This window comes from Strix uralensis, chromosome 1 (assembly GCF_047716275.1).
Source record: "Strix uralensis isolate ZFMK-TIS-50842 chromosome 1, bStrUra1, whole genome shotgun sequence".
Taxonomy (NCBI): Eukaryota; Metazoa; Chordata; class Aves; order Strigiformes; family Strigidae; genus Strix; species Strix uralensis.
This window is the reverse complement of record NC_133972.1, coordinates 34,314,065-34,337,232: the sequence shown is the minus strand read 5'-3', so window position 1 is coordinate 34,337,232 and position 23,168 is coordinate 34,314,065. Positions and strand designations below refer to the sequence as shown.

The window sequence follows — 23,168 nt, the reverse complement described above, 5'->3', positions numbered from 1 at the left end:
AAACGTATTAAACCATGTTTCCCTGCTTACGGTAGTGTCATATACATTTCTCACCTTTTAGGTTCTGGCTCACAGGAGCCCCTGCGACTTTGACAGCTGTCGCTTTGGCTGCACAGGAGACGAATCGCCCTCCTTTTGGTGCCAGAAGAAGCAGGAAATTAGCCAGGTTGCAAGTTGAAAATCTGCCACGCCAGTGCTTTGAATCCAATATGCCACACCTTCCAGCGGGGGAACTGGAAATTGCCATCCCGGATCTGTGTTCTAGGCGGCTGCTTATGCCGAACCTCCGCACACTTTGTTCACTATTGCCTTACAAAGAACAAATGAAATGGGGATTGAAAGCCAGAGAGATCCGAAGCAGGACAGAGCTCAGCAAAAGAATGCGGCTCTATTCTCGCAAGGGAAATTATAAAAAAGTTCATGTTCACGGTTACCATCCACATGACCGACAACGACCAATGGAAAAACCGAACAACTCATAAAGTTGTATTGCAAAGTTGTAAATTTTCATAAACAACAACGGATTTATGGCCTTTTCCTCATCACTAAGAAGAGGCAGGTCTTAGAGAGGCGCCATCTTACCACAGAGGCAGCCCTGGAGTTTTTTAAAAGACCTGGAGTTTGTACTAATTTTATTAAAATTACAATTAGTACGTTGACCAGGAACGGAGTGTAGTAGAAAAAGGGAACTTCTGCGCAAATGATGCACTGCTTCTACCTGTATTTATCCGGACGAATAAAGGGACTTTTGGGGCGAGCTTTTTTTTTTTCTTTTTACAAAATTTTTTTAAAAGATTGAAAATATTAGATCTCCTTGACATTACGTGATACCTGGCAAAAATGACACATTTTCTAAAGCGGGGCGATTTTTCCCCTTTTTAATGCTACCCTGATGCCCCCCGCTCCCCGACAGCCGCATGCACAAACCCCACACGTACCCGACCAGATCATTTACACTTGGAAGTTTCGCATCTCACTTTCTGTTCATTATAAAATATTATTTCGCTACATGCGATTTCGGCTTGATCGCCGGCCGCCTGGACTGGGGTTATGATTGCAAGACGACACGGGAACAGGGTGAAAGGAAGCCCTCCCATAAAGAAGGCTTTCCGCTTTATTAATCAACTGCGCTAGGGAAAAAAAAAAAATAATCACGAAGTCGAGATAGAGAAATTGACTGATTCCTATCAATTCATCACCTTAGATTTTTTTTTTTCCCTTCCGATTACGGGGGGGGGGGGGGAGATTTATATGGTCTAATTTCTTTATTTGTCTGTGTAAATTATTTTTTGATGCTTCCTTCGAACTGTTTCCCTAATAAAGAAACACAATTCATTGTCAACAAGCATATTTATTTTCTGTGTAACATAAAACACATTTATCGTGGGAGATACTTGTACACGGTATCACTTCCAAAGAGAGTTCACAGACATTTTTTTTTTCCACTTCCAATACTTACACGGCATACCCAAATGTTCACAACGAACACATCGAAACACATTGTAACATACAATTTTTGAATAAACTTTAGCCAAACCTTCAAGACGGATTTATACAGAGTTCTTAACAATACATCATGCTACAAAGTTTCCAAATTAATTACATACTTCCCAATTTATGACATGATCTTACAAATGAGCTCCAAGACGAATATAAATGACAAAAAAAAAATCGTTCAAATATACAGTATCTGCTATTGTAGGAAAATTCACGGTATTACATATTAACATGTTCCGATAATCAGGACAGGTTTTTTTTTAAAGGTGGTTACATGGTAATTTAAATTCACTTTTCAAAGAATACTTTCCGCTATATTAAGATCAACCTAGAATAAGAAAACGGCCTTTAGCAGAGGCAGCCGAAGGTAGAAGCCAACGGGAGATATTAAACCGCTTTGTACAATATTGGCGTGTGTTTGCTTCCTCACTCGGAATAGTAAAGAATCGAGAACAAAGATATATTGCAGCATATGGTTTTCATTTATAATTGCTTTGGAATAAATATATTATTTTAAATTTAAATATATTCAGCCTTTTCGGTACCAAATTCTATACCAAAGCTATTGATGCGTGCTTTTCGAACGACTACACTTACATTTCTAAAAGCATTTTGCGATTCACATTAGTAATGTTATCTTCTTTTGACTACTAAAATACAGTATACTTTCGAAGATAGGTAGGCGGAGCAAGATATATAGGTAGTCTGGAAAATAGGTAGTACAAATCATTGCTGTAGATTGTAGTGGTTTGTGGAACATTCCCCCCCCCCCCCCCCCCCCCCTTGCTGTTTAACCTTTTGTTAGTGTAGTTGCTAGTTATGATACTTTTCTAACAATAATTACAAAAAAAAAAAAAAAGAAAAAAGAGAAGTGCAGAGCTACTTATTAAAAATTAGGTAGTTTTTCTTGATGTGAGCCTAATGCACTTTTCCCCTTAGACACGATTGGGACTACTGAGTCAGGTAGTTACTTCGGAAGGTCACGGTTTACAATCTGTGCAAGCAGCAGTTCTCCCACTGAAATGTCCCCTGGACAAACCCACCCAGGTTTGGGTGAATGAAAAAAACAAATGATTGTAGGATGCTCTTAGGAGATATTACCGAAAGGTTCGGCACAGGGCAGGTTTGGGGAGTACGGGAGAGTGGAGGGAAGGCTGGAAAACCACCCTAAGAAACGTTTTCATGTTTGGAAACGCTCGCTTGCAAGATGATTATTAAAGGGAAATGATTTTTTTTTTTAAATAAAAACAGTGAGTCTCTCTCTTTTTTTTTTTTTTTCTTTTAAGGGAGCTTTTCCAACTGTCATGTGCATACATTATACTAAGAGATCGCTTCCTCGAGTGGGACTCCTTAGTCCTCCTCCTCCTCGTCTTCTTCCACTTTCTCGACAGAGGCTGCTGCTGACGTGGGCTCGTTGGGAGCCGGGGTGCTGGAGCTCTCTTCCTTGTGCTCCTTCTTCCACTTCATCCTCCGGTTTTGGAACCAGATTTTGATCTGCCTCTCCGTCAGGCAGAGGGCATGGGCGATCTCTATCCGCCGCCGCCGAGTCAGATAACGATTGAAGTGGAATTCCTTCTCCAGCTCCAGCGTCTGGTAGCGGGTGTAGGTCTGGCGCCCTCGCTTCCTATCTGGACCTGAAAGCAGGCACACACGGCCAGGAGTTAGGCAAGGAGAGGTGGAAAGTTTTCTCTTTTTAGTTTTTTTCCCCTTAATATTATTATTATTATTTAAATAAACAAACAAACAAACCAAAAGCGGCCGAGCCAGAGTGAATGATCCCGTTCTCTCACTTCCACCCGCCCCCCCACTTTGCCCTAACAAAGACATTTCAGCCACACGACCTGCCCTGCTCAGGCAGGGAAAAAATTAAGTTGCTCGAGACCTAGAAAAAGTGGAGAGAAAGCATTCAGGAGAGGAGGTGGGGGAGGAAATTGCTTTTGGGAGGAGGAACTTTCTCCCCAGGCGATGTATTTCCCTAAAACCTTCCAGACTTTCGCGTTTCGCAAGGGGAAATAAAAAGCTGGAAGGCTGGGCTGTATTTATTTTATTTTAATGTCGGGGGCTCCCTCCACGCTACCACCACCACCACCACCCCCCCCCCCGCCCGGATCGTAAACAATACATCGCATTTAGCTCCAGAAGAGAGCTCTCCATTTTCACACACTCTCGCCCCCAGTGCACCCCCTCCCCCTCCCCGTTTTCCTGTTTAGTACATTTCTATAGATCCTTATCTCAGTGGAAAGGGCAGGGGGGACGAGAGTGGCACGTCTCGGCAGCGTGGGCTGGCAAAGTCCTCAGCAGCCCGTCCCCCGCTCCTGAACGCCCCTCTCCCCTCCGCCTTCCCCAGCCAGCGGGATTTTTTTGCCCAACTTCAGCAGAGGGCAGGGGAGACGTTCGCCCATGGGGGCTGTAGGAGCCCGCAGCCAACTCTCCACATTTCTATAGCGAACAGCGCAAAGCAGCTCAATGCTAAAATTCCATAGCAAATGGAGTTAAATAAATTTACGAGGCTAGAACCCATTAATTGGGCAATAAAAAGTTTTATGATACTCATTTACATACAATGCCACGGGCTTTCTACGCAATGGCGCCTCGGCTATAATTAAAACCATAAAGGCTGTGCTGACAGTAATTCTGGCGACACGCTTTGCCTGGCTGCCACAGCTCCGAGCCCTCTCCGCTCGCCCCTACCTGAAGACCTCATCCAGGGGTATATCCGGAAATTAGGCTCAGCCTGGTTGTGCAGGTTGCTTTCCTCCGCTTTCTCACAGCTGGGTTTGGTTAGCTCATTGCAGAGGACGGGAATGTTCTGATCAAAAGAGGAACAATGCAGGTTGTAGGCATCAGAGCCCAGGCTGTATCCGGAAGAGAACGGGCTTTGATATATGGTACTGTTCACATTGTACAAGCCGGGCATGGAGGAGGCGAAGGCACCCGCGCCTGGTCCATAGCCGCTTCTCTGGGAGTTGCTTGCAAAGGAGCAAGAAGTAGGCTCTGCATTTTGGAAAAGAGAAGCCCCCGCCGTATATTTGCTAAAAAGCGCATTCACATAATACGAAGAGCTCATAATTTTGACCTGTGATTTGTTGTCCGGCAGGCTTCAGTGTCGGTTTTACGAGGTAGCGTGATATATGATAACATTACACCCCCAGATTTACACCAAACCCCATTTTCTTTTGGACTGAGCTGCCTTGAGCACGTGACCGGTCATATGACGCCGCCCGCCAATCCCCGCCCGCCTCACAGGTGGTGCCGGCCGCGGCCCGCCGGTGCCCGGCCATGGACGGGCCGGGGACGCCGCTGCCGCCGCCGCGCCCGGCAGCGCCCTCCAGCCGCCGCCGCCCCCTCGCCCCCCGACGGCGCCGCCGCGGGGGGGGCGGGCGCTCGGGCCCCCCGAGGGAGGACACGCACACACCATGTGGTCCTTTAGACGGACCGGGTGGGTGTTGCGAAAAAATCAAATAATAGAATATAAACTTTAAAGGAGGCTGCTCGTCACCCTCGCGTGGTTTTTCCGCGAGGAAAATAAACGGGGGGGGGGGGGGGGAGTGTAAGCCCCAGCCGCCGGGCCCCGCCACGCATGGCCCCCGCCGCACCCCCGGCGGCCCCGAAGGGCTGCCCGAGCCGGGAAAATCAAGGCGCCCCCCTGGAGTAAACCCCGCCGTTAGCCCCCCTAGGAGAAAACACTCCTCGGAAAACAAAAAACAAACAAAAAAACACCACCAAAAATGGGGGGGGGGAATATGTGAGGTCTCAACTTTCTGAACGTGTCAAAAAGAAAAGAAAAAAAAAAAAAAACAACAAAATAAACCAAAACCCCCAGAGTTGAAGAAATCGCCTACAAACGGCTTCACATCTCAGCCGCCTGTTTAATGCCCCTGTTACCTTTCCATCCCACCTACCTTACAGTCCTAAGCGTGAGGCGGCAGCGGTACGCTCAGATGCCGGGGAGCTTTGCTGCTTTTCTAAACACTGGGCTCCCCAACAATGCGAATGGCTCTCCATTGAGGATGCTGCACCGTGCCCTTCCTTTAAACGGATCGTAAAATGAGTTTCCTTCCCTCAGACAGGGAGTCCTGGTAAAGACAGCTTTTACTGCCTGCCTGTATTGCACATCATAAACTGGAAGGAGCACAATGGAATTGCCCCGGAAATTCTCCTTTCAATTATAGTTTGGTGCCCCGTGTACAAAGACTTTCTCACCAGTTAAAATTGTTCTTGGCGATATTTCGCACGGACCCTAAACTTTACATTTTGTAAACGTGGGACACCCTCTCCCCCCCCCGCCCCACACACCCCTCCAACACACACGCACACACACACACACGCACCCTTTGGGACTCTTTATGCGCGGTTATTGCAGCCCCATGAATATAGGTTACTGAGAGAAGCAAGTAAATTCTCTAAAGCCAGATCCCTGAGATCTTGGTGCTTCAGACCATGCAAAGGTGGCGGCTATACGTAGATATTTTCCAAGTGTTAAGTACGGGAAAACGCAGTTGTTATTCGCAGACGTAAGGGAGAAGCTGGCGAAAGAGCTCCTTTGGGTTATTTCTTCCAATTCGCCAATATTAGACAATATCCCTGCGGTCGCAATCGCGATGTGGGAACACGCCGGCAGAAGAGGCTGCTGGAAAGGAATAAAGGCCCAAGAAGTTAAACGAATGCGATGCAAACAAGACGACGACCAAGAAGATCAAAGAGGCTGAAGTAGATGACATTAGACCAATAAATTGCTCCTCTGGTGACAACATACCAAGATGCAAGAAGAAAGAAACAGCAAATATAACCAATGTCTAGACTTAAATATGGATAGCATAGGACCGAATAGATTAGCCGGGTGGTTGTATTTCGAGCTCTCTGATTCCGTACAATTCGCACGTTTATGTATTTTTCTTTGCGTGTGTTTGTTTACTGCCGCCACCTTTTTTTATACATATATTTTTTGCTTGCAGCTTTTTTTCCTGCCCACCCTCAAGATTTCTCAAAGTCTTCACCGAATAAATCTTAAAAGGACCCCCAGACATGGGTCCCCGCCACCTTGTTTACTTCCCCCACCCTCTGCGTGCTAGGCATAACGCTGCCTCTGAAATCTCTCGTTTTGTTGCTCAGAAAACCAGGCTGGATCCCCGCGCCTTGAAAACGCACGAATTAATTTTTTTCCAGTCGAGGAAACGGCGAACGGGCGCAGATTGCAAGATTTCGGTCACCGCAGTATTCTCACACGCTTTACACTTCATCCTCTAGGCGGGATTCACTGTATTTATTTTTTTCGTGTGAGCTCTGGACTACCTCTCGTTGCCTTCTGAGCTTTTCCGGGAAGTAAAAGGTTGTGATAAAACGGTCCTCATAAGTTACAAGCGACCTGGGAGCACTACATGATTATGGCTCGTGTATTAAGCAATATCTTGATGTGGTTCATACTAGAGAAGATTTTGTTGTTTTGGAGTCTGTTCTCGCCGTAATTTATCCACGATTATAATGGAACGCACTGTGCCAAGTTATTACTTAGTATGACGACGCATAAACACTTTTTAATTTCAATATAATTTTACTGCCCAAGGAAAAAAATAATTAATCATAATAAGTTTAGCAATGCCATTGTAGACAAACATTTGATAGGAAGGCTCTTGTTAGAAAGCAGGGAGTGGCTGTTACTCTTTATCCCTAGAAAGAATTAAATCTTTGAAACACTGCGGGGAAAAAATAGCTCAGTGCTCACATTCCTTCCCGATGCAGAATTTCGATATCAAGAGGTTGGCTTTGATTTAAGGAAATGTAAATAAAACGCAGAGAAAGTAGTTCTGTTACGGGGTACTATGCAGCGATTTGTTTACTTGTCTGGCTTAAACTTGAAAAACACAACGTTCATACTGCAGCTCACATTTTATGCTTCCTTTCCTCCTGCCTTTATTTTCCTTCCAATTACTTTTCCCCCCTCTCTTTTGGCAACTGTCATCTGAAAATACTTCACAATCCACCACTAAAACTCTTTCTTAGGACGCGAAAGCCAACAAAAGCAAAACGGGGGAAAAAAAAACCACGAAAACGACTCGAGGAAATCAAAATAGAAGGCGAGGAGAAGTTAGGAATGACTTTGAGAGACACGTCAAGTTTGCAGAGCATCAGCCTGCTCGCATCTGTCTCATATAATTACAACGGGTCCCACAGAGCTGAAATTGCTGGGGACACAAGCAGGGCTTTTTATTTGTATCATAGACAGCTGTTGAGGAATTTTACTCGCCGGTAAATAATTTTCAAACGAGAGGTTTGCGGCGCTGCCGTTTCCCCGCACGGCCGTGCCTCCAGCTACGCGGGCGCGGAGAAGGACGTTGGGAAATCCGGCGCTTCGCCCCCCGCTCCGAGGGCGAAGTTATTGGGGCGCTCTCTCCTCCCCGAGCTGATGGGGGGAGACCCTCTTCCACCCTGCCCCAACCCTTCGATTCCCCCTTTCTCCAAACACTTCGTTCCTCCTTCGGGAGGTCAGGGCACCCCGTTTGCAGGCTCAGAGCCTCGCCAGAGAAGGGGTGAAGATTTGGGGCGCGGGACAGAGGAGCCGGCGGTTCGGGGCCAGGGCTCCGGCCGTCCCTGGTAGCTGATATGAAACGCCTCGGTCTTTTGAGAAGAATAAATGCACGGTACGTCCTGGGTGCAGAGCAAGCTTTACTTTTGCCATGAGAGCCCCGAGCGCGGCCAGGCGGAAACACCGCCCTGACCGCGCCCGGTGCCAGCGGGGCACCCCTCACCCTACGCCCGGGATACGGGGGGGGGGGGGGGGGGGGGAAACAAACACCACCACCGAAAACTCAAACCTATGGGCCTTTGTTGAAACCCAAGCAGCGGTTTCAACCCCAGTTATGCTCCCGCAAAGTCGACATTTTAGGAGCTTTCGGGGAGGTGGCCGAGCGCTTGATGGCGGGCGGGCGGGCGCGCTCTCTTTCGCGGGCTCACAGCGCCACCTGCCGCCGCGCGGCCGCCACCGCCGCCGCCGCAGCCGCCGCCGCCGCGGAGCCAGCGCCGCGGCCCGCCAGCGCCCGGGAAGATAAATGTCCACCTCCCAGCCTGGATTTAAGCAGGGGAAGGCCAATAAAAGGTTGTTATTTCCGCTCGCCCGCTTTATCTAAAACAGCCAGACAAAACAAATGAAAAGGCTTTTGTAGAAAATCTTAATTGTGGCTGGACAGTTGTAAACTCATTAAGGGCCGAATTCCAGACAGTTTGCAGACCCGTCATTTATTACACACTCTTAATGCTGATTCTTTGAAGTTGCCTCTGTCTGCAACAACAGAGGGCGTCCCAGCATCCCCAAATACTGGCTCAGGGATCAATTAGGGGCTTTTTGTGTGTGTGCACACCAGAACGAGCTCCCTTTCACTAATTAGAACTCATCAAATCTTACCCCGGATTTCTTTCCTTTTTTTTTTTTTTTAAGGTGAAGCCGAAAGCTGCTTTTTTTTTTTTTTTCCTCCCGCAGTTCTGCACATCTGTAAACTTCTTACCGGCTCCCTAAGTTTTGTCTTTAGCCCTGCAGCGTTTTACACCCCATAAACGGTTACAGCAGTCATTTTCTTTTATTGCACTGTATGGCTCTGAATTTTCCTAACAACATCTTCTGCCAAGACCATAAGTGTGTTCCGTCTTATTTTGCTTTAGATACATATATATATGTTAGTGTACCTCCTTAAAACAGAAGGCTTTTATTGTTATTCGACATATTTGCAAACAAGGGTCGGTGTGGTGCAGAAGTGTGCTGCGCCTCGTATTATGGAGGATATCTACTGTGAGCAATAAGATGTCCGCCCAAAAAAAGGGTAAATTTCAGCAAGCTCACAGACTTCGCTATTTTCTTTTGTTGCCGAGCTTGGTTTGGCTTGGGGCGGCGGGGGAGGGGTGGGCGCAATGGGGGTGTGTGTGAAAATCTTCCACTCCAAAGAAACCTTCTTTCTGTTTTTAAAAATAAGTCCTATTTAGTCTTCTCTGCTCTAGTCAGTCCAGCTCTTTCCTTCGGCTAAATCAGCGAGTAAAATTGACACCATAAATTCTGCCATAATTGTCAGTAAATTTTTATCTGTATCTATATCTATCTATACATACATATACATATAAGCCGAGGCGCTAGTAAAATGCAACGGGTTGTTTTTATTTGCCACGGGACATTTAAAAGGGAGGAAAAAAATCCCAAACGTGAAGGCAAGGGAAGGAAAAAATGGGTGACGTTTGAAATAACATATTTTGCATGCGCGATTATCTCTAGAAGGGAATTTAAAATGAACGCCCTGGTAAGGAGAGCCTTCTCCCAGAGCTTGTCGAAGCACACTTAGTGCTAGACATTTTCTGGGGAGGCTAATTAACCATCTCAGCTTAAATGTCGCTGTCCGAGCTGATTTACATTATTGTCCGCACTAAAGAACGTCGGACATTTTGATTTGGTCCTAAATCCCCCCCTCCCCGCCCCACCAGGCGAATTTATTAAAACCGCGTTAACTCGGGACCGTGCCCCCGCTGCCATCCGAATGGGCTCCCCCCTCGCACTGCTAAGCGCCAGTTTACCAAATTATATCTGGGAGGGGGGAGCTGTGCCTCCTCTCAGGGAAGCCATGACATTTAGAAACCGAATCAGCCCATTTAGGATGAAAATAAGCCCAAATTTTTATCACCTGGCGCCTGCCTTTCTAGAACCGTGGGTTTGCTCAGAAATTGCTCAGAAATAATACTGCTGCTCGCCTCGCCTCTGCAGCTGCCCTAGCCCTGCCACGTCTGCTGGTGGGATTCGGTGAGCCGTGGAAGATCCCCTCCTTAATAATCTTAAAACATCACAAAATATAAAAGAATCAATATATTTTATTTGGCAAAAAGTTAAATATCATTTCAACACAACGATTTGGTCAGTAGGCCATGAGGTAACTATTTCAAAATAGACAGTGTACGTTCTGCATCAACATAACTTCCCAGATTTATTTTTTTAAATCGATACAAATTTACAATAACCAAATGTAGGTTTTTATAGTGTATAATTTATTATCAATAAAATTCACCTTCATTACAATAACCATCAAATCATTCGATTAAAATTAAAACGTAAACCATAGGTAGTTACCCTTTTCACATATACGTATAGCTCCGAAATCTGATAACTGCTCACTGGTGCAAAAACAATATTTAAGCTAGTCTGTTTATTTACTTTTTTTAATATATAGATTATATATACAACCGACAAAGACAGTACTATATATATATCAACTGTGCATACTAAAATGACTTGCTTCAACATTTTGAGAACCGTAATTCCCAGACATCCCGGACGAACTTTTTTTCTACTTTTTTTTTTTTTTTTTTTTGCGTTGGGATATATATATAATATATATTTTACAATCAAAGGTTAACTGTCTAATTATACAGAAAAGACTTAATACACTACAGAGCTATACTCTATGCAATTTTTATAATAAACAACCTGAGTTCAAATTGAATTCTAGCTTACACCATTACATCCGGTACAGCACCCAAGCACATAAATTGAGTCACAAACATAATTACCACAATAAAACACAGTGTTCAAGTATTAGAGCAGAGATCTCTCTGCCGCGCAAAGAGCGAATAAAATTAGCTACGTAGACTAAACTATACAGTCCGTAAATAGTTGTGCATTATGAAAAGGTAGTTTTTTCTTTTTTTTTTTTTTGTTCTTTTTTCTTTCCGTAAGTGAAGAAACAGGTAGATTTATACAAGCCAGCTAAACAGCCTTTTCGTGCTAATGCCCCCTTTTTCTTTCCTATTAGAAAATTAAAAGTCTTACTGTACCTCTCCTGGCAAACTGGCCTCTGTGACAATCAAGGTACAATCATAATCTGAATTTGCCATGGGGAAAAAAATGAGGCCTGGACCCAGACGCATTGCATGGCAGGGCTCGAGGGGAGGATTTTTTTGTTTTGTTTTTAACTTTTTTCTTTTTTTTTTTTTACTTTATGCATTTTCATTTTAACCCGCGTGTCGCCATCATTCGTCCTTTGCTCGATCTTTGTTGATTTTCTTCATTTTCATCCTCCTGTTCTGAAACCAGATTTTCACTTGTCTCTCAGTTAAATTGAGGAGTCTGGCCACCTCGTATCTACGGTCCCTAGTGAGATACATATTGAACAGAAACTCCTTCTCCAGTTCCAGCGTCTGATGCTTGGTGTAAGGGCATCGCTTTTTCCTGGTGGACCTTGCGTGGAGCCAGTTTGCAGCTGGATTATCTACAACGAAAACGACAGAAGTTCAGGCTCGGGGAGGGGGGAGGGGGGTAAAGGGAGGGGGCTGGGGAGAGAGACCCACGCAGGACCAGCCGCGTGGCTGTCCCGATATTGGGGTTTAGGACGTGGCTCTCACGTCCCCAGGCACAGAGGATGGTGAGGCACAATGGACTCCAAAATACAGACACATGGAGAGGTCACACGCAACCACACGCGGCAAAGCCCCGCCGCCCCCGCCTCCCCTCGCCTTTTTTATTGTTTGTAGGATGCAATTTTAAAATACGCTTTCTCCTCCTCTCTCTCTCTTTGCTAGCTCCCTCCCTCCTCCCTGGCATCCCCACGCACACCCCCCTGGAACTGCCAGCCCGGGGACTGACCGGCCAGACCAATATGTCATCGAAATTGTTTCACTTTTTAATTTCGACCTTCTCCCGTGTCATGACTGGCAAGAGCCAGGGAGCTGGCGAGTCAGTCTACAGCTGGCATAAGCAAAACCTCGCCGGTTTAGGACCCTTATTCGCACGGCGTTAATCGCGATAGCAATCCCGAGCCACTCTGCCACCAGTCCCGCAGCCCGGGGAGCATCCAGCCAGCCCGGGGGTTTTCCACCGAGGAGACGCCGGGGGGAGGGGAAGGGACACCAAGTCAGCGGCGAGGTTTCTGCTCTGAGCCCAGCAGTAGCCGCCCCGGCCTGCGAGCCGTCTCAAAAAGATCCCATTAACATCCAGTGCTTCCCAGGCACCCTCTCCTCGGGGTCTGCCCACGCCGGGGAGTGCGGCGAGGCAGGAGGATGCGAGCACGTCCTGCGGAGTTTGCTGGGGTGGCTGGGACGGGGGGTGGGCGGCTTTTGCCTTTCTCTCTCTCTCTTTTTTTTTTTTTTTTTTTTTTGCTTAAGTTGCAGTTGTAGGGTGGGTTTTTGTTTTCCTTTCAGCCTGGAAAGCCCGAGCCGTCCTAGATCCCGTTCGAGGCTGCGAAAGGCAGCGCTGGCTGTTGCGGATGGCAGAGCCCGGCGAGCTGGAGGAGCAGCAGCGGCGGCACGGCCGGTGCTCGGCCGCGTAATGAGCCCCAGCGCCTCGGCACCTCCCCGCGGCCGGCGCAGCGCCCCGAAATCCATTACCCCTCGCAGTCCCACTTACTTGGATCGATCTGCGGTTTCTCTCCGTTTGCCTCACTTTCTCCATTGCTTTCAGAGAATGCGCCTTCGTGGCTTTGCTTATCCCTATCAACTGGAGGAGAACCACAAGCATAATCAGAGAGAGACAAAGTGTGAGTGTCAAACGTGGTACAGTCAGCCCTCCTGGCCGCCAGCGGTTCAGGTTTAATGCCGTAATGCCTGCCGGTAGGTAACCCGGGGAAAGACAAGGAGCCCGGCACAGGCTCAAGCCACGAACGCATGTACCTGCCGTCGGGCGGTGCCACGGGCGCCTGGTGGTGCGCGTAGGGGTGGTAGACGGCGGGGACGCCGCTGGCGCCGGCGGGGTGCGCGGGGCTCCAGGGGGGGCCGAAGACGGGCGCCTTGGGCTGGAAGCTGCAGGGGGCCAGCTCGGGGTGCTCGGCCAGCGCCGCCGGCCGCGGCGGCGGCCCCAGCGGGGCGGGGGCGTAGCGGGGCGCCGCCAGCTCGTCCCCCTCCGGCACCAGGAAGGAGTCCACGTAGTAATTGCTGAGGGTCCCGGGAGCCGACATGGCGGGCGCGGGCGGCGGACCCGCCGCGGTTCGGGGCTGCGGGTTTCACGTAACAACTTGGTGCTGGCGGGGAAGTAGAGTCAGTAATAAGTTGAGGGCAGCCCGGGCGCCCATTGGCTGCCCCGGTCACGTGGCGGGGGAGCAGAACAATAAAGTATAAATCAGTCCGCGGGCTATTAATGGGTCACTGTTTTCCAGCCATAATTTTTATAGCGAGGCCATATGTTTTTATGCAAAGGGATATTTGAGTTATACGGCGGGGTTTGTTTTAATTGCGGCCAACTGAGATTAAAAGATCGGATTCTGTATTACAGCCCCCCCTTCCCTCTTTCTCGCTCGCTCTCTCCTCTCCCTTCCCCCCCCCGCCCCCCCCCCGTTTAAGCGGACTATTTTATATCATAATTAATCATCCCATCAGTGGGTCGTGTTCCCCGCGAAAAAAAAAAACCCAACCACCACCCTTCTGATCGGAGGCCTTCACATAAAATTATACAATAACCGAAGCAATAAAAAAGGCAAAATAGCAGTTGCGGTATACTGTATTTAAATATATATTTATTATATTTCATAAGGAGTTATTGTTTCGGGAGCCACGGGGTTGTTATTAAGTCAGTAACTATGAGCGCGCTCATTTGCATCGTTGTGTTTCACAGCAGTAAAAATTTACGAGTGCTTGGAAAGGTTAAATTATACTATTGTGTTTAGTTTGGGAGCTCACTGTAAATAATACCGTTCCGTTCGGCTCGGAGCTGGCAGCGGAAAGTCAAATTCAACGTATCCCCTCTCCGAACCTCCGCTGCCGAGCCAGCCCTCCCCGCCCGGCCGGAGGAGGACCGGGGCCGGGGCCGGCGCCGGCTCGGTATTTAGGCTGGCCCGCACCAAACTGCACTTCACCACCCCACCCGGCCGGGCAGAGCGCGGCAGTGACCGAAACACCCTCCTCGTCCTCCGTGCCCGCCCCTGCCCTTGGACGGGGCGGTGGCGGCCGGGGACCCCCTCGCCAGGCCGGGGAGAGGAGCCGGGGCCGGGGCTGGGCGGCGCGGAGGGGAGCGGAGGGCAGCGGAGCAGCCGTCCTGGCCGGGAGGGAAGGAGGGCGGGCAGAGCCGGGCGGCGGTATTTATCACGACGATTAATTCTTTAACTATGCAGGGAAGCAGCGGGGGGAAAGGGGAGAAAAAGCCCCGTCTCCCCGCTGCCGAAAGGCACCCTGCTTCTCCGGGCGGCTATCAAAGGGGCGCTCGCAGTCGGCCGTCCCGCATTCTGGTGAATCAAATTTATGTGCAAATATAGTTATTTATTTGCTGGCACCTCCTTTGACTGCAGGACACACGCTAGCGGCATCGGAAACCGAGCGGAGGGTTACAGTCCTCCGCAGAAGGAGGGGAGGGTGCGCGGGGGGAAAAGTAAGAGGCGGCCAGATCCAAGTCCAGTGTTAGGAATTAAAGTGGTGGCTGAGCGCTTTGCAAATATGCCTGGGAGTCCCGGCTTTTTCTCCGGCGGACGCTCACGCTGTTTATCCCCGTGGCTGGCGAAGGAGAGCGGTCAATGGGATGCAGGGGGCACAAAAAATCTCCGCGAGAGGCTCAATTTACTCGAAATATCTTTTATTGAACATAGAGCCCAGCAAATGGTAGGGACGGCTGAGTAATAATTAAAATCACGTGTAAATATTGTGCATGCGAAAGTGTGGTTCTAATTAGTTTTACATCGCTATGTGGGCTGTCTCTCTCCCTCTCCCTCTCTCTCCCCCCCCTCCTTCTCTCTTTCTTTTTCTTTTCATGTCTTCCCAACAGTTTAATCCGAAATCTTACAGAGATCCTATTTTAACAACGCTCTCTCCCCCCCTCTTCAGCATTACAAAGGCCCATAATGAAACTATTAACTCCCATTAGGGTTCGAAAATTACGGAACAGTTGCAGGATCTCCACAAACAAGGAGCCCGTTATTTTCTAACAATTTAAAAAATGCAAATAAAGCTCTCCTCTGCTATTTTTTGTGGCCATTGTATAGACACGCCGTAATAGAAAAAAATAATTGTATTTCTTTCCTGGAAAGACGGAACTCGACGTCATTTGTATTTATTATTAAGAGTCAGCTGTGGTGAAATGTGATTGTAGAACTTCCTTTTTCCATTCAGAAAAAATAATCTTAGCTGCAGGAGTCCTGGATGTTTATATTCGAATTTGGGTTCTCAACTTGCAGCGGGTTTCATTTTTTTGGTTCCCCACCAAAAATAATAGCAAATGAATAACAATAACAATACCGTTTAAAAGAACGTGCCTGCTTTTTTATTTCCCTGTAAAATTCTGCATTTGTTCACTGCCGGCGTCCAAGCGGCAGGAGAGGGTGTGCAGAAAGCAAGAGATAAAATATAGCGAATAATTACAGACATTTTTCACGCGGTCACGTTGTTGATAAGAACGCTGGAGCATTCGCCTCTCTTTTCGTCCTTTTAGACCCATTTTTCCCGCAATGTACATTTCGCATCCGAGCCCCGAAGGCTGGTGGAGGCAGCGTGGGCTTCGTACAATTTGCGTTGCAAATTACTGAAGGTTTTGGCGGTTTACACCCTCGGAGGCAAAAGACCCCCAAACAGGGTAGAAAGAGGCGTTCACACCAAATTGCGCTATGAAATCGGAATTCCCAGCAACGAAGCACCGCTGGAGCGATCGTGCCTGGATAAAAAGACTCCCTGCCCTCCATCCCGGTATAACCAAAACAGCAGGGCTCCCGTTCCGCTAGCTCTCACCCCCGGCTGCAACAGGAGGCACCCCGTCGGTTTTTAAGCGAGGGGCATCTGCAAGCCCCGCTTCATTAGCCACGCACCGCGGAGGCGCGGAGCGTACGCGGGCGCGGGGCAGAATCGGCGGGCGTTGGCGAGCTCTCCTGAACGGGAAGTTCAGGATCGCCTTTCCCCAGGGTTTCCTGCCGCTGCGAACCTCTCTCACGGAATCGCCAGTGCTGCGAATGCACGGAGGTGTTTTGGCACAGCGGAGAGAAAAAATTATTCAGAACTGGGGGGAAGCCGTCCAAAAGCAGGATCATGCGATTCGAATGGGAAATTAAGGGCAGAGACAAGGCTAGGTACAAACGCCCTAACGGCACGCACAGCCATATACACTGTAAATACACTCCCCGTATGGACACAGACCCAGCAGATAGCCCGTCAGACGCGCGGGGTGTGTGTGGAGGCAGACACAAGCACTTCAATTTGACTGCAACGGAGAGCTCTGCTCCTGCCCCAGCCGTGGACGTCTCCTTCTCTAAGGAACCGGCTGGGATGGATCTAGCCAAAATCTGCTACCCCAATTCCTCTGAGTTCCTGCAGCCCCGTCTGGACTTCCGAAAAACTTCGTGGGGATTTTTAAAATTCTTATAACGTTTTAGGCCAAAATAACCACGGTCGCTATAAAAAATAAAGAGAAAGAACGCCCCAACGAGTGAGTTTCCTGCCCTTTCCCCTGGCTGCTGCTCCGCTGCCGGGGGTGCCCCGCTCCGCTGCCGCGCCGGCTGCCGGGCGGAGGGCCCGGCGGGAGCCGCCCCTGCCCGCGGTCGCGCTGCGGACACAAAAGGCGGCGGCGGCGGCGGTGCCGGCGGGCCCGGAGAGGTCGCTGTTGCCCGTTCCGCCGCCGCGGAGAGCGCCCGCGCCCGCGCCGCAATCGTGATCGTAACCGAGGCCTTGCGGGCCGCGGGGCAGCCGGAGCCCCCGAGCAGCCCCGGGGGAGCGGGCCCGACGGGCGGCGGTGAGGGGAACGGTGGAGCCCTGCGACAGGCCCCGGTGGGCACTAGCCACCCCCAGCCCCCCCTGCCACAGGGGACGAGAGCCGCCGACGGGGCCGGGCACCCCCGCCGCGAGTGGGGTGCGCCCGGGCGCGGGCGCCTCGCTCCGGGGCCTGGTTTGTGACAGGGCGCGGAGCGGGGCTTGATCTCTCCCCACCCCCTCCCCCAGGGAGGGTTTTGGGTCTCTGTTTTTTCATAAATCCAGACAGAAAAATAAAAACAGCCCACCCCCCCGCCCCCCTCCCCGAGCTCGACCCACGCCGAGCAGAATGCAAAAACGCACCTGACCTTGAATGCAGCCTAGGAGATATATTAAAATCCCGCAAGCAGGCAGGGACTCGCTTAGGAGCTAGCTAACCTTGAAGAACTTGTCAAGCTTCCCCCCTCGGCTGCCGTGTTTATCTGAGGAATCAAAGGAGGCTCCGTTGCAGATGGGGAACAATGGCATTGGGACTTGACGCCTACAGATCACTTCAGCGCTAAGATTTCTTCGGGCAGAAAGGACCCTCGCACCAAGCATACCTGGTGATGATATCAACTGAAGTAATTAAGGCAGTTTCGTGCTGTAGAGAGAAAGGTGGAGCCCCAACAACATGAAACTACCTAAACCACAGAGCAGTTCTCAGGCGCTAATTATTACTTTCCCCATTGCCGTGGTCCTTAACACAAGGATCCCGCTACGAAAATAAAACCAGAAACGTGACTAAAACATCCCTCTCGCCCGCCCGACCGCCCCGCCGGCGCCCCTCCGCGCACCCCGGCCAGCCTCGGGTGGGTTAATGAAAACAAGAGAAAAATATAATAACAACCGCCACCTCCCCCTCCCCGGGCAGCTTTCGCCTCTACATGCAGATGCAATCGGGAAGAAAAAGGCCGTGCACGACAATGTTACATCATGAAAAGCTAACGGCTCCCAAGAAGCCCGGGTTCAAAGTCTGTTCCCCCTCCTCCCGGCGTACACAGACCCTGCGAGGAAGCATTAGTTCTCGCTCCTCTCCCAGCTCTCCTTTTGCCTTCCCTTTGTGCAAGACTCTGTTAGCTAAACATGCAGCAAGAAAGGGAGGATGCAAAAAAAGCAGCCTGGGTGAAATAAGCTCTTCCGCATGCAGCCAGGTAGGGAATAGACTCGTCTGGAGGGGCCCGCTGGCAGGGAGGCGAGGCTGGGGTCCCCCCCTCCCCATGCGCTCACCTTGACGATTTCTTCTCAGCCCTGAGATAAAGCTAGAATTTTGTCATCGTCCTCTGGAGTTAAAGATCTCTGCACACTTGTAGGTGTTTGATACAAAAAAAAAAAAAAAAAAAAAAATCGTTTCCCTACCCTCAAGAAATAGTAATTTGCTTCCTCAGTCTATGCAGCTCCTCAGTCAACTGAAACCACTCGTTCAAGACAGCAACAATCCAGATATACTAGCAAGTCATAAAACTGAACAAAAGCCGACAAACCTTAGAGCACCATCGCTATATGGCCCAGACAAATTACGACCGTCTAGGTAATATTTAAATAGATTCCTAAAGTAATTGCAGGGGGTTTAGGCAACTATTCCTGTTGTAAAAGTTCTCGAAGACATAAAGTAGAACCTGAGGATAAACAGTCACAAAAAGAGGTAAAATTAAAAGGATTCATTCCACGTTTTTTTATTCTTCTATGAGAACATAAACATCGTCTTTTTCACGCACAGCAGCATTACAATATTAATTTATTCCGATTTAAGGTAAGAACTAGATATAGCTAGAACTAACATTTATAATAACGATAGAATGCATTTGCTTAAAACAGTATCGGCATTTTAATAATAATAGACATTTATACATATCTGTATTTATAGCTTTTCCCCTTCTTTCTTTTTTTTTCTCTTTTTAAATTTTTCCACCTATATGTTTGACCCTTTAATGCATGTAACTTCACAGTATAAAGGAAGACGGACATATTCTCCCTCGCAATCTCAGACTCTGGCTCAGAAAGTCTTTCTGATGTTCAGGATATATACTTTTCAGTGAAATTAGTGAGGAAAAAGTGACTACTTTCTTCTCAAGGGGGAATTTCTGTGTGCTTGTCATGCGTTACCAACGGTAACGTTATTTATAGACAAAAAAAAATCACTAATTCCACATATTTAAGCAAAACTACAATAAGTAAATATCTACAACCAGAAAGAGCGAGAGAATTTCAGAGGTAAGTGTCATAATTTAGTCCATGAGCAACACGAACTCTTTTATACCTTTAAAGAGAAGAGATTTCATTTTCCTGGCCAATTTTAAAGCTGTAATATTGACTTTCAAGGTAAAGGGGAAAAAAAATCGCTCTTAACACCCGTTCCCATGAAGCCTTTTTAAAGGATGCCTGCATTTCATTATTGTAACTCCTGCTTTTCGAAGGAAAAAGGGGGGAGGGGGCAGAAAAGGAAAACAGAGGGGGTGGGGGGAAGCTCCCAATATATAGAAATATGGCAAGGCTTAAATTCTTCATTCTGAAGCTACGTACAGTCCAAGTTACACCGCTTATAATTTAAAAGAATGCGCCTTTAACCAAGCTTGTTTACTTTTCAGAGAGAGATATGGGGGGGAAGAGATGTGCAGCTCCTGAAATGGTGTTTCTGTGTTTCAAAGCTTAAAGGAACAAATCGGCCCCGGGGAAGGCTGAAGGAAGCGGGAAGGTTCACGCACGGCATTTTGTGCATTAGCGTGGCTTTAGTCCGCACCCCATTCCCCCCCCCCCCCCCCCCCCCCAAGTAGCTCTTAAGAGGTTAAGGACATATTGAGAACGTCTAAAATCGTTAATCCATACAGGTGCGGATGACTACAGCCTAGGAAAATGATACTGGCTCTTTAAACCATAAAGATGTGTTTATAGGTTCATCAAGAGAAATTAAAGTTGGCTGTGAGCTCCCGAATCCTATTCTCTCTGTTCATTTTCTTCAGTTTCATTCTGCGGTTCTGAAACCAGATTTTAACTTGTCTGTCTGTGAGGTGGACTGTGCGGCTGATCTCTAGGCGACGCTCACGAGTCAGGTACATATTGAATAGAAACTCCTTTTCCAGCTCGAGAGTTTGATGCTTGGTATAGGGGCACCGTTTCTTTCTGCCACTTTTTGCCGTGAGCCAGTTTGCTGCATTTTCTCCTTTTGAATTGCCTAGTTTTGAGAAAGTAAAAAAGGGACGTTACCAGCGGGTAGGAGGCAAAGAGCGGGGGAGGGGGGAGAAGAGGGTGGAAGGAGCATCTCTGCGTGTGTCTGTGTGTGTGTGCGGGGGCCTCGCTCCGCCAGCTGCGGAGAGTTGGAATATGCGGTGTCCTTGTGGGAACCGAGACCTTTAAAGCGGTTTCCCAAAAGTCCCGGAGCCGCCCTGGAAAATCTCTCTCTGCTCAAAAAGCTCCGGGAAGCCTCCGGCGGGGCAGCGTGCCCCGCTGGGTAGTTCATCTCCGACCCCCCGAAACAGGCTTTTACCCGCTCCCCCTCGGCCGCTCCGAGCCACCGGTACTGGGGGGCGGCTTGGTGAATAGTCTGGAGTCTTATTCCCCCCCTCCAGGCACCTGCTTCCCAAAAAAACCGCTAAAGCCTGCGGATCTGAACTTTGTAAGTGTGTTCTGGAGGTGGAAAACAAGGTGAGCTGGGGAGCCGGAGCCTTCCCGCTCCAGCCCCTGCCTTCCCGGTGAGCTTCGCCCCAGCCCTCTCCTTTCCAACCATTTCGGGGGAGGGGGGGGGAAAAAAAAAATTAAAAATCCCCAGTTACAGGGTGTTTATTCCTATCGGTGGCACCGGCTGGGAAAGAGGTAACACCGATCCCTCGATGGCTCGGAGTGGTTCGTGGTTTGGGGTTGGCTCTCTAGTAGTTTTCCGCTTTCTTTTTTGTTTTGATCTTATTATTTTCCAACGGGGCGCCTGAAGGAATAACAGGGGGTCTGAAACGCGTCCGGAGAGAAGCGCCTGAAAAGTCTGCCGCCCAGGGAAGGGGAGTTCTTTTTTTTTTTTTTTTTTTTTTTTTTTTTTGCCACGGGGACCCGAAAGGGAAATAAATAAGCAAATGAATAAATAACAACCCTGTTATCTAGTGTAGACGCTGAAGGATATTCGCGGTGCATTCATCAGTCTAATTTGATAGCAGTTCATAGATGGCACATTTCAGCGCGGCTGTTATTCCGAAAAGCATTCTGGATCGTAAAATATAACTTACCGCGTTAATAGGTTTATTTATTGGCACTGCCTATTGCTTATTTTGGATGCTTTACAAACATCTCTGTTATCTGGTAGGCACCTTCACATCACAGGGGAAAGATTGATCTTGTTTTTCTATATGTTTAAGCAGCATGCAGGCTAAAGTTGCCCAGAGCGAAGGCTCTAAGGGTTTTAAACTATAGGATGGACATTAATTTTTACTGCAACCCCATGCCCGAATATTACAAAGTTCAGAAGGTCAATCTGAGCAGCGCTTCTTGGCAGCCCCGCGGGGCAGCTGGGATCCTCCTTTCGCATCGCGATGCCACTATGATCCTCGACCGCTTTTTTTTTTTTCTTTCTTTCTTTTTTTTTTTTTTTTTTTAAATCATCACCACCACCATCACCATCATCGTTCGCTTACCTACGGGCTCTTTCTCGGGAGAGGCTTTGCTGCTCTCCGACGGAGCTGGAGAGAGCTCCTCTGCGGTGGAAGATGAAGCCTGAGTCTCGTCCTCCCTCTGGGAGACGCACGCCAAGGGGCTGGGGGAGCGCTCCTCGTCCTCCTTCCTCCCCGCGTCCGGGACGGGAGGCAAAGATGGAGGCGTTTGGAAGCGGCCGGGGGGCTGCGGAGGGAAGGGGGCAGCCCCGGCCGGCCCCGCGCCGTAGCTCTTGGAGGTGCCATAAGCCTGGGAGAGGCGGAAGTAGCCCGGGACGGGGACCCCGCCGCCGCCGCCACCGCCGCCGCCACCGCTGGCGGCCGGGCTGACCTCGGAGCTCAGGCGGGGGAAGGGAGCGAGGTCTGCGGCGGCCGAGCCCTTGGGGCATTTCTCAGAGTCATAGAGGCAGTAGGAGCTCTCCTCCTTAATGCTTGGAGCGAAGGAGCACGAGGTGGCCTGCTGGCTCTCCGGCTCTTCCATGCGGCAGGACCGGGGCGGGTCTAGCCACACTTCCATCCCTGACACGTAGGGGTGCGAGCCGGGGACCATGCTTTGAGAAGTACCTTCATTGCGTTTGCCCAAAACGGGGAAAAGTCCGCAGCTTTGCAGCCCGTAGGACAGATCGGCCGGTTGTGGCAGGTAGATCCCACTGTTGGGATAGTAGCCGCCTCCGCCTCCGCCTCCGCCTCCTGCTCCCGCCGCTTCCCCTCTGCCCGAGCTGATCAAGGAGTCTACCAAAAAAGAGTTCGCGGCCGGGCTCTCGGAGCATGACATTGTTGTGGAATAATTTGGCGAAGGGAGCAGATAGCCCTTTCTGGCTGACATTTCTTGTGCAAAACATGCTGAATATGATTAGAGATACCCCCGCACCACGGCAGACGCTTGCAGCCAATGGAAGCCCGGGCCTCCCCAGCAACCCCTCCCCGTCTGGTTTCGTATGCACCGAGCTGCTCTCAGGTCGACCTCTGAATTTGGGAGATAGATGTATATTAATGTGTAATATGGATTTCCATACACACAGGCGCGCACGCTTCGCCCACATGGGCGAGTGCCTGCGCCTGGGCGGGAGCCGCGCTCCCGGGAAGGGGAAGGAGCGGGCTTTGCTAGTACCGGCTCCAAGTTTTGCTCCCCTCTTATCACACGCACCGCTATAAAATAGCCCGGCGGTCCTGATGTTTATTATACCTAGGCTGAAGCGGTGTCCAGATGAAGCTTTTACTATCACTCCTCTCTCCCCGCGGTTGGGCTTTCCGGCAGCAACGCCTGCTCACCTCCCTGCACAGCCTGTGTGTCTCACGAAATTAATAAAGCCGCGGCTCGCCCGGTGTTTTATGCTCAGGCTCCGCTCATTTTATTTGATTGTCTCGTTTTTTAAGAAATAAAAG

The 23,168-nt window shown here is 49.4% G+C and overlaps 4 protein-coding genes across 9 annotated transcripts in view; all 4 read right to left on the bottom strand.

Annotated features, from left to right (window-relative positions):
* HOXA3 (homeobox A3) overlaps positions 1-2,246 on the bottom strand; it is a 47,497-nt gene extending 45,251 nt beyond the window's left edge. For all 6 annotated transcript variants that reach the window (XM_074862149.1, XM_074862129.1, XM_074862138.1 and 3 more), the window contains exon 1: positions 55-2,246. The gene's annotated coding sequence lies outside the window, so the exon portion shown is untranslated. The remainder of the gene's footprint in view (positions 1-54) is intronic.
* Positions 2,247-2,293: 47 nt separating this feature from the next.
* Positions 2,294-4,635, bottom strand: HOXA7 (homeobox A7). Its single transcript, XM_074891915.1, has 2 exons — positions 4,189-4,635; positions 2,294-3,131 (listed from the first exon to the last, which is right to left on the bottom strand). Exons 1-2 carry the CDS (start codon positions 4,562-4,564, stop codon positions 2,848-2,850), a joined length of 660 nt encoding a protein of 219 aa, XP_074748016.1. The 5' UTR covers positions 4,565-4,635; the 3' UTR covers positions 2,294-2,847.
* Positions 4,636-10,320: 5,685 nt separating this feature from the next.
* Positions 10,321-13,470, bottom strand: HOXA9 (homeobox A9). The gene is made up of 2 exons (XM_074862115.1): positions 12,866-13,470; positions 10,321-11,732 (listed from the first exon to the last, which is right to left on the bottom strand). The coding sequence occupies exons 1-2, from the start codon at positions 13,410-13,412 to the stop codon at positions 11,494-11,496; spliced, it is 786 nt and encodes a 261-aa protein (XP_074718216.1). The 5' UTR covers positions 13,413-13,470; the 3' UTR covers positions 10,321-11,493.
* Positions 13,471-19,934: 6,464 nt separating this feature from the next.
* Positions 19,935-22,608, bottom strand: HOXA10 (homeobox A10). Its single transcript, XM_074862077.1, has 2 exons — positions 21,768-22,608; positions 19,935-20,323 (listed from the first exon to the last, which is right to left on the bottom strand). The coding sequence occupies exons 1-2, from the start codon at positions 22,606-22,608 to the stop codon at positions 20,049-20,051; spliced, it is 1,116 nt and encodes a 371-aa protein (XP_074718178.1). The 3' UTR covers positions 19,935-20,048.
* Positions 22,609-23,168: the final 560 nt, after the last annotated feature.